A 14,846-nucleotide genomic window follows, 5' to 3' on the forward strand; every position below is an offset into this window, starting at 1 on the left:
ACCTTTTTTTTTCGCGAGGCAATTGGGGTTAAGTGACTTGTCCAGGGTCACACAGCTAGTAAGTGTCAAGGGTCTAAGGCCGGATTTGAACTCAGGTCCTCCTGAATCCAGGGCCAGGGCTCTATCCACTATGCCATCTAGCTGCCCCATGACTAATAATGAGAACTTTTACTTCTTCCCTTTAGAAGTCTTCTTAGCTTTGTGAGCCATAATCTAATTATTATCATTAAAATTATCCCTTGGGAGCTGGGGAGAGAGAGGGAGGTGGGGATTCAACAAGTCAATGAGTATGAGAAAAAAGGAAGCCCCCTTCCAGCAGAGGCAAGCTCTCCAGCACTAAATCTGGTCCAAACCAGGAATAAGGCATGGAAAGGTGAATGTCTTAGTTCTTGAGGACTCAGCTGAGTGGTTCCTCAAAGATAATCTTGGGGGGGGGGCAATAAGGGTTAAGTGACTTGCCCAGGGTCACACAGCTAGTGTGGTAAAATATGAAAGTTTTTAACAGTCGGTTAGGATAACTGAAAGACGCCAGTTTTTCAAGGACCACCCTTTTGGGGAGGAGATGAACAGTCCGCCTGCTGCGCATGTCAGACTGCCTGCCAGGTACAGTCCGCCTGCTGCGCATGTCAGACTGCCTGCCGGGTACAGTCCGCCTGCTGCGCATGTCAGACTGCCTGCCGGGTTTTTTGACTTCCGGGGTGGAGAGAAGCAGAGTAGGCCTTTTTGCCTGCTTGGCGGGACTCCTGGCGGCGCAGCACAGACGGTCTCCCTCACTCCAAAGGTGGCCTTTTTTGGTTTGGTGAGTTTTTATAAGAAATATAGACTAAGCCTAGATTTAAGACGATTTCTACTGTATTTCTACTTTCCTATCCTTCTAATCAACAACACCTTATTTACAATAAAGGCTCTATCTAGAAAACCAGAAGCTTCTTCCATTTACTAGTCTGGGAGATAAATTAAGGGAAAAGTTAAGTAGGGGAGATTTATGATCTAATATCCAATTTTAAATTTCACAGTTTGGCGACCCCGAAGGGACCTTAAGGACCCTCCCACCCTCCCTAGTTTGGCCATAAGCCGGCTAATTCGGTGGATTTTCCGAATACCCCCCCCCCCCCCCCCCCCCCCCCGCCACGGACTTTCCCTTTGTCTAATCTCCCTTAAAGACTTTAAGCCTCTAAAAGTCTTGCTTTAAACAGAAAAGCCAGCCCAGTTTAAAGGGCAAGATGCTCGAATATTCTACTATCCCTTTGATTTTTCTCATCGGAATGTATTGGGACAGCATAACGTCCCGACTTAGAGGAATAGTTTACTCAATGGTCCTTCAAAACATTATTGGTTTTTTCCTCATTCAGGCAGCAAAAAGTTTTTTGTATAATAGTATAAGTGAGAATCTTTGGGAAAATACGTTTAATATAAGTAGAAATTTTATGCCTGCAATTGAAATACCTTTTAATACCACATCCATAGTTCATACGACTAAGGATTTTATTTTTTTTGGGTTTTTTTTGTCTTGTTTTGTTTTTGTTATTATCATTGTTATGATATGGGGGAAATTCTCACATATGGAGAGAGTCCTCAAAATGAAATACTCACATATGGAGAGAGACCTCAAAATGAAATTCTCACATATGGAGAGAGACCTCGAAATGAAATTCTCACATATGGAGAGAGACCTCAAAATGGCTGTTTCTACTAGAGATGATCCAAGTTTAGAATCAGATCAACAGAAACTACTCCCTCTGCAGGAAGCTATAGAACATAGTAAAAAGGGAGTGCCAATTCAAGTCAGAAAATATAGCCCCTTTAGACCAAGTGACTTGAGCGCATGGAAATCTTTCATCCCTAGTTTTGAGAAAAATCCAAACACTGTAATTTCACAGTTAAGGACTATATTTAATGCATATCAACCCAGTTGGGCTGATGTTACTTGCCTTTTGGAAACTTTACTGTCCCCAACTGAGATTACAGATATTATCTCAGCAGGAAATGCCCTTGTTGCGAAAGGTAAGGCCAATGTGGAATGGCCTCTAAAGGATCCAGAGTGGAATTATAATGATGATAGGGATTTCCAAAGATTAAAAGATGCTAGAGAAACACTTCTGAAGGGAATGGAATCTTGCTCTAGAAAACCGGAAAACTGAGATTTCAGAAATATGGAAACTTATCATTTCAGAGACTAACTTGCTGTGAACTCTGATGCAGGCCCTGGAGAGAATATATGTGCAACAAAAGGAGAGACAGGTATACATAAGTCCATGGTTTGCTTATGATGGTGACTATGTAGAGCACAATTACTAGGCACAGTCCAGTATTCATCCTCTCTCCCTCCTAATTTAACCTAATTTAACTGAACTTACTTATCTTTTTATCTCACTCAGTTGAATTCACCTGTGGCCTAGCACAATCACTGGCTGTCTCGGAACCATGAGATATGGTATGATAACCTTTCCATAACATTTTCAGGTGTCATGAACACATACTAAATTTGACTTTGATCCAGACACATGGTGGTAAAAAGTGTTACTGATTGCAAAATGCTATGCTAAGGTTTAGTAAAAAAAAATACAGCAATTCAAACAGTTAAAGAAGAAATCCAGCTTTCCAGACCAGAGTCCAGAGTCCAGAATCCAGACCAGAGTCCAGAATCCAGTTTTCCAGACCAGAATCCAGTTTCCTCCTGATGACATCTTACCACTTCAAGAAGACAAGAGAACTCAGAGACTTTATATGAACTGTTTTGCTTTATTAGCTTTTACTATCTCCTTTCTGTTATATACTATCTGTAACATGTACTCTCTGCAGAGGCTCTCCCTTTGCAAGACTAATGTCAAAGCGTCGGTTCATGAGGAAAAAAAAAAAATCGCCCCTCTGGACAAAACTTTCCTCTCTTCCTTTTCTGTATTGTTGTTCGCATATTATTAGTCAGCAAAAGTTATTATATTCTTTTTACTGTTCCATCAAGGAAACATTCCGTTTCTTGAGGAAGCAAAGGGGGGAAATGTGGTAAAATATGAAAGTTTTTAACAGTCGGTTAGGATAACTGAAAGACGCCAGTTTTTCAAGGACCACCCTTTTGGGGAGGAGATGAACAGTCCGCCTGCTGCGCATGTCAGACTGCCTGCCGGGTACAGTCCGCCTGCTGCGCATGTCAGACTGCCTGCCGGGTTTTTTGACTTCCGGGGTGGAGAGAACGGGAGTAGGCCTTTTTGCCTGCTTGGCGGGACTCCTGGCGGCGCAGCACAGACGGTCTCCCTCACTCCAAAGGTGGCCTTTTTTGGTTTGGTGAGTTTTTATAAGAAATATAGACTAAGCCTAGATTTAAGACGATTTCTACTGTATTTCTACTTTCCTATCCTTCTAATCAACAACACCTTATTTACAATAAAGGCTCTATCTAGAAAACCAGAAGCTTCTTCCATTTACTAGTCTGGGAGATAAATTAAGGGAAAAGTTAAGTAGGGGAGATTTATGATCTAATATCCAATTTTAAATTTCACACTAGTAAGTGTCAAGTCTCTGAGGCCACATTTGAATTCAGATCCTCCTGAATCCAGAGCTGGTGCTTTATCCACTGCACCACCTAGCTGCCCCCTCAAAGATAATCTTAATATGATAAAACACAGCCATTTGAAAACATGAGCTAATACAATATACGTTGGAGAATCCTCATCAAGGTAGAGTATAGACAAAGAAGAGAAGAGGGCCCAGGTCGTCCATGCTTAGGGAAAGAGGAATGTTAACCAGCAGGGAGACTGAGAAAAAGCCACTATATGGGTAGAAGGAGACCTATGAGACAAGCCAATAGAGGAGGAAGAGGAAGAGAAGGAGAGTGTCCCTGCAGGAAGGGGTGGTCCACTGTGCACGGGAAGGTCAAGCAAGTGGCTTGAAAAGAGGTCAGTGATTTAGCAGTGGAGAGATCACAGGTGGCCTTAGAAGAGTTAGAAAATCTATTGGTATTGTTTCGTTTTGTTAATAATGAGTATTCTTATGTTGTTCACAGGCAAATGACAAGTAAGCTCTCACTAATACCGAACTTTATTCTGACCCTGTTAAGTATCAGGAAGTCCAAAAAGCCCTCAAACTATAGGAAAGCAAAAGGTACCAGGGAAAGAGGGAAAGGAAGGATTGAAGAAGGGGGAAGAGGAGGAGGAAGGAGAGGAGGAAGGAGAGGAAGAAGAGGAGAAATAGAGGAGAAAAAGGAAGGGGGAAAGGAGGAAGAAGAACAGGAAGAAGGAAGAGAAAGAAGCAGAGGATGTAGGGGAAAATGAGTAGAAAGAGGCGGAGGAAAAAGAGGAGAAAAATAGTGAGCACATGGTATGGGCTCAGGTCATGAAGAATCTGACCGAGAAGAAAGAAAAGGCTAGGGGAAGAAGACCAGAACTGTGGGCACCTGACTGGATTGAAACCGGATATCATTTCCCTTGGTTGTAACCAGGGGCATGGTGAAAACCAATTATATATTTAAGCTTTGAAGAAGAAAGATGGAAAAAAACTGAAGACCTGGAGTTATGAATTACTCCACTTCAAGATATTCCCCTTCAAGAACATCATTACAGAGATAAGGAAACGGAGGCACAGAGAGATTAAGTGACTTGCTGAGGGTCACACAGCTAATAAGTGTCTGAGGTAGGATTCAACTCTCGTCTTCCTGACTCTAACTACTAAAACTCTAGCCACAATGACACCTCATAGCCTCTAGAAAAAACAGCAGAGTCAGCAAAGTATAATGGAGAGGGGCAGCTAGGTGGCACAGTGGATAGAGCACCGGCCCTGGAGTCAGGAGTACCTGAGTTCAAATCCAGCCTCAGACACTTGACACTTACTAGCTGTGTGACCCTGGGCAAGTCACTTAACCCCAATTGCCTCACTAAAAAAAAAAAAAGTATAATGAAGAGAGGGGGCTTGCCTTGGAGCCAGGTGGAGTTTAAGCCCCGCCTTGGATAAATGCTGGCTGTGTGACCAAGGACAAGTCACTTAGGTTCTCAGTACCCCTGGGGACTCCCTAAGGACATAAAGAAAGGCCAAATGGCATAGCGGATAGAGGGGCTAGATTTGGATTGAATACCTTGGTCCAAATCCTGACTCTCAGTAGCTATGTGACCTTGGGGAAGTCACTTAACATCTTAGCCTCCATTTCTTCATCTATAACATGAAAAGGCTGGACAACATGGCTTCTAAGGTCCTTGGTAGTCCTCTCGAAGAGGCAAAAATCATCATCGGCAGAAGTGGCTTTCGTGCTGAGAGTTCCTCACACTGCTGAAATCCCAGTGCCAGACTAAAAAAACCAGTGAGCAGGGAATGATCAGTCCCAGAGTCCAATGAGTCTGCGCCCAAAGGTAGGTCAGGGCTGACGGGTCTGAACATGACCACAGTAAACACCTCCCCCAAGAGGAAAAGCCACTGTCTGTTCGCAGCAAGCAGTTCCCGAAGCTTTCTCTTTCACCACCACTGAGAAGAAGAGTCGGAATGTGCTAGAGCTAGCAAAAGAGGAAGTGGCCTCCGCAGCTGTGCAAGAGAAAATGTGAAAGTTTTTTGCATCAACAGGAACTTTCTCAAAAAGCTGGAAGGAAAAAAGAAAAACACCAAACAAACCCCAGCCCCACACAAATGAGCCCTCCAACAATAGTGGCTCAGTCTCCCCGGCTGCTTTGCATAGCTGGGACTTTGGGGGAGCGAGTCTTACTCTGCCTTCTCTGGCTTCAGGTGGTGAAAACGGAACATGTGTCATGCAAATCTCATACAAAATCTGCTAGAGGAGGCCTTGTTAGCGTATCTCTTCACCAATATCATTTTCATGGCTCCAAGGAAAGAGGGCTGTGCATGAGGGAGGGGAGATGAGGAAGGGGAAGGTGCCTCCGTCTGGTCCATAAAAGACATCTCTCAACAGGCATGCAAAAATGCATAGGAGGAAGCTTGGAGACAGGAGCGTTGGAGCTGGAGTCTGAGGACCTGGGTGCCAATCCTCCCCGCTACCTGGTGTCACTTTAGCCAAGTCACTTAATTTAATCTCATGAACCAATTAGGTTCCTTAATCTGGAAAATGAAGGGGATGGGACCGGATGAGCTCTAAGGACCCTCAAAGGATACCATGGTCCCCTGCATGTGTGCCCGGCACCGCAGAGGATCATGGGAACACAGAGCTATGGCTTCTTCAGAGGTCACTGAGGAAATGGAAGCCCAGAGAGGTCACATGACTTGTACTGTGTGTGACTCTCAGGAAAGTCTCTTCCCCACCTGTGGACCAGAGTTTCCTCATCTATAAAGAAAGATGGACGCTATGTGAGCCTGTGATCGCTCAATCTAAGAGCCTATTAATAGGATTCTAGGAGTTGCCAAGTCTTGCTGATTCCACTTCATCTTCCCTCCTGTCTGTCCCTTTTTCTCTAGTCATACCACACTCACCCCTGTCCAGGCCCTCCTCCTCCTCTCACTTAGACTGTTGTGATGGCCTCCCAATTTGTCTCCCTACATCCAGTCAGTCTCTCACCTTTCCAACCCATCCCCAACACAGCCGCCAGACAGATACTCCTGGAGATCAAAGTTTGACTATGTCCCTCTTCAACTCAAGAACCTTCTGTGAATCCCCATTGCCTTGAGGTTAAAATATCAACTGCTCAATTTGGCATGATCCAGCTGATAACACATTACACCCCGACCCATACACTGTATCCTCCCTCCAAATACCTGTTACCTAGCCTCATCATTCCATCCCCCACCTTTGCTCCATACTTCTGAGTGGGCTATTCAAGGTTCCTGGAATGTTTCCCTCATTACTTCCCATTCCCATTAAACTCAGCTCCGTTCAAGGCTCAGCTAAAGTGCTAAGAGGACATTTCTGATTTCTCTGGCTTTTAGTGCACCTCCCCTTCCCCTCTCCCCTGACAATTATGGCATTTTAAAATATAGTTTATATTTTTAATTGAATATTTGACAGCTAGGTGGCGCAGTGGATAGAGTGCTGGCTTGGGGGGTCAGGAAAACTAGAATTCAAATGTGGCTTCAGGACACACACTGGCTGTGTGACTCTGGACAAGTCACTTCACTTCTGTCTGCCTCAGTTCCTTCATCTGTAAAATGAAGATAATTATAGCACCTAAATCTTAGGGTTGTTGTGAGGACTAAATGAGGTATTTTAAAGGGCTTTGCAAACCTTAAAGTGCTATATAAATACTACCTGTTATTATTACTCTCATCTTCATCCTCAACCTCCCCCTTTCTCCCCCTCATAGGCTGTAAGTTTCCTAAGACGAGTGACTGCTTCACTTTTGTCCTTGTAACCAGGACCCAGGATAGTACTAAGCACTCAGTAGAGGCTTAATAAAATGTTTGTTGATTGATTAATTGATTAGAACACTGGATTTGGAGTCAGAGGATCTGGGCTTAAATATATGCTCTGTTGCTTTTTACCTGTGTGTGACCTTGGGTAAGTCAATTCTCTCTAGGCCTCAATTTCTTCATCTATAAAGTGAGGGAGACCACTAGATGGCCGAGGTGGGTCCTTCCAACTCTAAAGATCTGGTCATCTAAAGTGAATGATATAATGGCATGTACTGGCAGACTTGGTTGGGGTTGGAGCTCATTTTGCTCTTCTTTTTTCTCTTTCTTTTTTAATCTGTTATAAAATATGGTTCTGTTATGAAGAGCAGGAAAGAGGGGAGTGATACATTCAGAAATGAAGGTGATGTCAAAAACAAAGGAGATCGGGGCGGCTAGGTGGCGCAGTGGATAAAGCACCGGCCCTGGATTCAGGAGTACCTGAGTTCAAATCCGGCCTCAGACACTTGACACTTACTAGCTGTGTGACCCTGGGCAAGTCACTTAACCCCCATTGTCCCGCAAAAACCCCAAAAAACAAAAATCAAAAAACAAAGGAGATCAATTCAAGAATAAATAAAATGGACCATTTTAAAGGCTCAATCTCATACTACCCAGAAGCCTCACTATCGCCTCATGCTTGGAGTAGCCCATCATGAAATGGGGGTCCTTTAGCCCACTCAGATAAGAGCCCGAGAGGCAGTGGCAAAATGATGTTTGATCCCTGTCAGTACTATGCCAGGCTCCAGTGATGTTTTGGGTATTTCATTTTTTTTTTTTTTTTGGTGAGGCAATGAGGGTTAAGTGACTTGCCCAGGGTCACACAGCTAGTAAGTGTCAAGTGTCTGAGGCCAGATTTGAAGTCAGGTCCTCCTGAATCCAGGGCTGGTGCTTTATCCACTACACCACCTAGCTGCCCCAGGTATTTCATTTAGAGTCAAACTTGTAAAGCTTTAGCCAGAAAAGAGGAACAATAACTAGAAAAGAAAATAAATCAACTAATTCTATCCATCTAGCACAATGATGGGCAGCTAGGTGGCTCAGTGGGATAGATTGCTCAGCCTGAAGTCAGGAAGACTCCTCTTTGTGAGTTCAAATCTGGTCTCAGACACTTACTAGCTTCAAGACCATGGGCAAGCCACTTAACCCTGTTTGCCTCAGTTTCCTTATCTGTAAAAATGAGCTGGAGAAGGAAATGGCAAACCCTTCTAGTATCTCTGCCAAGAAAACCCCAAATGGGGCCACAAAGAGTCAGACTTGACTGAAACACTAAACAACAGCTCAATGAAGAGTGAGGATTTTCATGGGTTATTTTATGCTCTTAAGACAGACAAATGAGAGGATTCAAGCTAGGAGGGGAAAAAACCTCTTTCTTTGATGGCATTCATTCATTCATTCAATTATTTTTTCAGTACCACCATCTGCCAAGATCTGGAGACACTTTTATGCAGATCAGAAGATCTGCTATGACTTCCCCTGTTTTAGCCTGTAATCTTCTTGAGGGCCAGGGCTATGGCCTCCTGTCTCTTATTTAATTTCATCTCTTCCCCCAACAACCAGCCCTTGCACATAGTGGATGCTTGCAAAACATTTGCAGATTTGAACTGGCAGAAAAGGACTTGAATAACTTCCAAAGCTCTCCTTGACTGGGAGCTGCTGTGGAATGTGCTGTAAAAAAGGAGATGATAATGGGGAAATTTTGTACAAAAAATATTTATAGCAACTCTTGGTGGAGGCTAATAATTGAGAACCAAGGGAATGTCCATCAATTGAGGAATGATGGAAAAAGCTGTGCTATATGATTGTAGTGGAATGGACTTGTGCTACAGGAAATGACAAACAGGATGATCCCCGAAAACCCTTGAAAAACTAATGAACATCGATGTATAGTGAAATGAGCAGAGCTGAGAAGACATTGTGCGTAGTGACAGCAGTATTGTTCAATGAGCAATTGTGAATGACTTAACTACTCTCAGCAGTGCAATGATCCAAGACAATCCCAAGGAACTAATGAGGAAGCTTACTATGCACCCCCATAGAAAGAACTGATAAAAAGAACACTTGTGGATTGTACATATATAACCTGATTGCGATCTTGTGGAGGGGGGAGGAAAGGGAGGGAGGGAGGGAGAAAAATTTGGAACTCTAAATCTTATGAAAATGAATGTTGAAAAGTACCCTTACATGTAAATGGAAAATAAAATAAATGTTTGTTGCTAAAAAAAAGGAAAAGGAAAAAAAAAAAAAGGAAATGATTTCTTAGCGAGGTGGATTTAGTTGGTAGCCTCTGCCTCCAGGGTGAGATTCATGGAATCCCAAGGCACCTTGAAGCTGTCCAGTCTGACTCTTGCCTACCGCACATCCAACAGGAAGCCAGGCCACCTTTCCTTGAAAACCTTCAGGAACAAGGAACTTATTTTCTGCTCTCTATCCCCTGCCCCACAGCATTGTCCTAGCAGATCGGAGGAAAGAGTACTATTCGGTGGCCCCATCTCTGCCTTTGATCTCCCTGTCCTCCCATGAGAGAGCTTTGGGCTTCTTTAAAGTCCATTTTGAATCACTTTCAGCCTGCTGCTCCACACTCCACTTGCTCCCCGACCAAAACTGTTAGGAAATATCTACATGGTTATGTTGATCGCTCCCACTTTCTTGCAGCAGCCTCATGAGCCAGGAAATGCAGGCTCAGAGAGGTTAAATAATTTGTCTGTAGTCACACAGCTAAGCAAATGTCAAGGCAGAGTCCAAACCCAGATTTTTACACTTCAGATCCAGCCCTCTGCATTGTCATGAGTGGCTTAGGCAAGACAAAGACATTTGTGGGATCCAGTCCACTGCAGGCCATCAACCCACCTGCCAATCCTCAGGAAGGGGCAATCACTATTGCTTCTTCCTTCCTATGGTCACTGGCTGGGGTGGTGGCTATTTACTAAATACTCAAGGGAGGGACAGCTGAGTTTTCAATGAGATGTTGCTATATCTGTGAAGGTGATAATGACTTTTACATGGTGACACCTTCCCAAGATTTTAGAGTTGGGAGGTCCCTTGGAGGTCAACCAGACCCTGGCTTCTTCTTTTTTTTTTTTTTTAAAGTGAGGCAATTGGGGTTAAGTGACTTGCCCAGGGTCACACAGCTAGTAAGTGTCAAGTGTCTGAGGCTGGATTTGAACTCAGGTACTCCTGACTCTAGGGTCAATGCTCTATCCACTATGCCACCTAGCTGCGCCCCCCCCCCCTTCTTAAACTGCAGATCTCAACTCTATATGGAGTCACATAACTGAATGTGGAGGTCAAGAAAAATTTGGCAACAGTAAAAGGCTGCTAATCCCTATTTTATATACTTATACACCCAGGGTAGTGTAAAAATTCCTCAGTAGAAAAGGGGTCGTGAGTGGAAAAAGTTTAAGAAGCCCTGATATAGCTCAATTCCATAGCTTGGCCTCTCTCTGCCAATCTGGTCCTAGAATGAACATACTGAATAAATAGCTGGGGGTGTCAGGGGCTCGTGTGCTCCTAGGATTAGAGTTGAAAAGATTCTCAGAGAACATCTCTACCAACCCCCTCATTTTCCAGATGAGGAAAATGAGGCACAGTAAAGTGAGTTAAATTATCTTGAATTACTCAAGTATTAAGTAGCAGAGTCAGGATTCGAACCCAGCCGAGTCCTCTGGCCTCTATCCACTAAGCCATACTGCTCTTGGGTGTATTAGACCTTGTCGCCCCGGATAAGTCACCCCACCTTTATGGGCCATCCTCTATGCTCTGTGAGCAGTGGAAGTGGGATTAGAACCCAAGCCCTCTCTGTAAGTGGCATATAAAGGGTTACCCCAAAAAGAAGTGGTCATGATGGTGAAGAGAAAGGGAAACCTTATCCTCAAAAGTGTGGTGCCAGGGGTCGAAGTGCTGGATCTCCAGTCTGGGGTCCAGGGTTCGAATCCTGACTGTGCTACTTGCTACCTGTGTGATGCTGAGAGTCCTGTCACCCCATATGGGCCTCCGTTTCCCTCCCTCTAAGATGAGGAGCTTTGTGCTTAAGCCTCCCCCCCCCCCCCATGACCTCGGAGGTCTTTTCCAGCTCGGGGCTTACTGTCCAGGAGCCAGGCTCCCAGGGCTCTGGGGGTGCCCCAGAGGGCTCTTCTCTGCAGCGCGGGACACCGGGATCTCTAAGCACTCACCGCTCCCCTCTCGAAGTCATTGTAGAACGGCTTGTCCAGCAGGTGCTTCTCGCTACAGCGCACCGAGCCCACGAGGGTCAGGTAGATGTAGTCGTCCGTGCCGGCGAACCACTGGCTGCCGGTGGCCACGGTCACGGTGTAGGAAGGCATGGCCGGGTAGAGGGCTGCGGAGGAGCACGCTGGCCAGGACTGGGGCTGCAGCGGTCTCACCCTGGCCACAAGGAGCCCAGAGAGGGGAGAAGAGAGGGGGCGGAGACCCAGACACGAGGCCCCACCCCGGGACCTCCCCCCTCTTCTCCCGGGGGCGACCTTGCTCATGGTTTGGACCAGGGGAAGAACTCCCATCGCCTGGAGCCAGGGGTGCACAGGGCAGCTGGGGCTATTAGGGTCCAGGGGCTAGGGCTGGAAGGGAATCGGACTTTCTGTTTACAAAGAGGAAAACGGAGCCCCAGGGAGGTTAAGCGATTTGTCCGAAGGCGCACAGCCGGGAAAGGGTCAGAGGCAGGACTAGGAAGCCGGAGCCTCGATCTCCAGCGACTGCGGGAAATTCCTCATGGCGAACCGTATCGGAACCATCTCCTTCCTCCCCCCACACCCCCACTCCCCCAGCCAAAACCCACCCGTAGCTTTGACACCCTTCATACGCCACTACAGTCACACACACACACACACACACACACACACACTTTTAACTTCCAATTCACGGGGCTGTGATTGCATACAGCTCCAGGGCGTCTATAAGTCAACAAGTTTTTATTAAGTGCTCGTTACGTTCGGGGATACAAAAAATAAATAAATAAAACCCAAACCCTGCCCTCAAAGAGCTTGCATTCTGATCTTGGCGACTGCCTGCCTGCCTGCAACTCCGTGCAGACAAGATATGTACAGAGTAGACTCGGAGATGATGGGAAAGCGAGACGGTACAAACAAAGGGAGAGGAAGACCCTGCATAAGATTCAGAGCCGTCCTATCCCCCTCACTGTGCAGAGGAGGAAAGGGAAGGCCAGGATCAAGTGACTTGCAGAGCCGATTTCCAAATGGGCGTCGGAGACATCAAGTCCGACATACATCAGAGTTCTTCATTCTGCGTCCTAATGTTCTGTTTCATGTTGTCATCTCCCTAAATTACACGACTCCCCCATTCCACGCTAGGCAGGAGAAAGGCATGTCAGTGGGTAAATAAACAAAATTAGTCATCTAACCAGGCTACAGGGAAAGGAGAAGGGCAGTTTTAGGACCACGGGTAACTAACCTTGTGAGCGCCCCTGGGCATCAGTCACTAGAGGACTTTCCCTTGAGATCAGGGGTTGTTCATTGTCACCATTATTATTTGACATAGTTTCAGAAATACTGGCTACAACAATAAGACAGGAAAAGAAACTGAAGCATAAACAAAAAAGAAATAAAAGTGTTGTTTTATTGCAGATGATATGATGGTTTAAGGAGAGAACTGAAAAACAGAAAAACAAAACTAATAATGTCAATAAAGCAGCAGGATATAAAAATAAATGCGCAAAATCCTTTACCTTACCGTACATCACCAACAAAATCTAGTTGAAACCGATGGAATAAGAAATTCCATTTAAAATGACTCCAGAATGTATAGAACATTATTATAATTCCAGACACTGACTGCAACACCTTCTCCCGTGAATTTACTTTACCAAGATGCCCACAGGAATTATAGGAATGTAACTGCAAAACCCTCTCTACAGAAATAAATATAGATGTATGTGATTATTAAGATTATTTGTTACAAAGTAAGTACTTTGAACAAAAATTTAACAAGAACTGCTGAGAAAGTTGGAAAGCAGTCTGGGAGAAATTATACTTCGGTTATCATCGCAGTGCATATCACAATAACTTCCAAATGGATGCAAGGCAGTTAGAATTAAAGTGGAAACCATCAACTCTGCGTGTGTGTGTGTAATATTCACAGCAAATTTCTCTGATAAACATCTGATATCCAAAATACAGAGAGAATTTGTGGAAATTTATAAGAAGAGGAGTCATTCCTCAAAAGATGTATAGTCAATGATATGAATGGGCAGCTCTGTAGGAAAGAAATCTAAGCTATCAATAAATCATATAAAAAATATTCCACAGGGCAGCTAGGTGGTGCAGTGGATAAAGCACCAGCCCTGGATTCAGGAGAACCTGAGTTCAAATCCAGCATTAGACACTTGACATTTACTAGCTGTGTAACCCTAGACAAGTCACTTAACCATCATTGCCGCCCCCCCACAAAAATGCCATCATTCATAATAAAAGAAATGCAAATTAAAACAGCTCTAAAGTTCCACTTCACACCCATTAGAGTGGCGAAAATGACGATTATTGGAGGGGCTGTGGAGAAACAGGAACACTCATGCATTGTCCATGAAACTGTCAATTGGCCCAGTCATTCTGGAAAACAATTTGGAATGACACCCCAAAAGTCACTAAACTATGCAGACCCAGCAATACTACTGACTAGTATAAGATAATAGCTAACAGGGGCAGCTAAGTGGCACAGTGGCTAAAGCACTGGCTCTGGATTCAGGAGGACCTGAGTTCAAATCTGACCTCAGACATTTGACACTTACTAGCTGTGTGACCCTGGGCAAGTCACTTAACCCTCATTGCCCCGAAAAAAAAAAGATAATAGCTAACATTTATATATGTACTTAATTATATACTAGGCACTATGCTATGCACTTTACAATTATTAGCTCATTTGATCCTCACAACATCCCTGAAAGGTAGGTGCTATTATTATCCCATTTTACAGATGAGGAAACTAAGGTTACATGACTTGCCACAGAGCTAGTAGGTGTCTGAGGTGGAATCTGCACTCAAGTCTTCCTAACTCCAGGCCCTGAACTCTATCCACTGTGTCACCGATTGATTCACATGCAAAACTTAGGTATCCACTCATACGCATATCCATAAGTATCCACTCATATGCAAAACATATATTCCAAAGAGGGCAAAGACAGAGGTAAAGGATCCATATTGTAACGATTGGAATGACGCCACCTGCTGGATACTTACTGTAGAGGAGTTCTGCCCATGAAGGGAAGGTCTTTGAGGGCAAGACCAGGAGTCAGGAAGTGACGCGGGCTAGTGGGAGGAGGAAGGAAGAGACTGGCGCTCAGTCTCGCTCTCTTTCCTTTGGACTCTGGTGGAGAGCGGAGCTAGAAATGTGCTCTCCCTTTAATAGCTAGGAATTTAGGCCTTTTTCTCTCTCTTTACCAAATTCTTATTCTCCTTAATAAATGCTTAAAAGTCTAACTCTTGCTAAAGCTTATAATTTATTGGCGACCACTCATTAGATATTTTAGACAGACTAGCTAGAATTTTAGCCCTTAACAATATGTA

General features: G+C 44.5%; 1 protein-coding gene across 1 annotated transcript in view; it reads right to left on the bottom strand.

Moving 5' to 3' along the window:
• The window catches only part of ALOX5 (arachidonate 5-lipoxygenase), a 76,971-nt gene extending 65,334 nt beyond the window's left edge, over positions 1 to 11,637 (bottom strand). The window contains exon 1 of the mRNA XM_043986151.1: positions 11,487 to 11,637. Coding sequence (XP_043842086.1) covers positions 11,487 to 11,636 — 150 coding nt within the window. The 5' untranslated portion in view covers position 11,637. The remainder of the gene's footprint in view (positions 1 to 11,486) is intronic.
• Between the last annotated feature and the right edge of the window lie 3,209 nt (positions 11,638 to 14,846).

Source organism: Dromiciops gliroides, chromosome 2 (genome assembly GCF_019393635.1).
Source record: "Dromiciops gliroides isolate mDroGli1 chromosome 2, mDroGli1.pri, whole genome shotgun sequence".
Classification (NCBI taxonomy): Eukaryota; Metazoa; Chordata; class Mammalia; order Microbiotheria; family Microbiotheriidae; genus Dromiciops; species Dromiciops gliroides.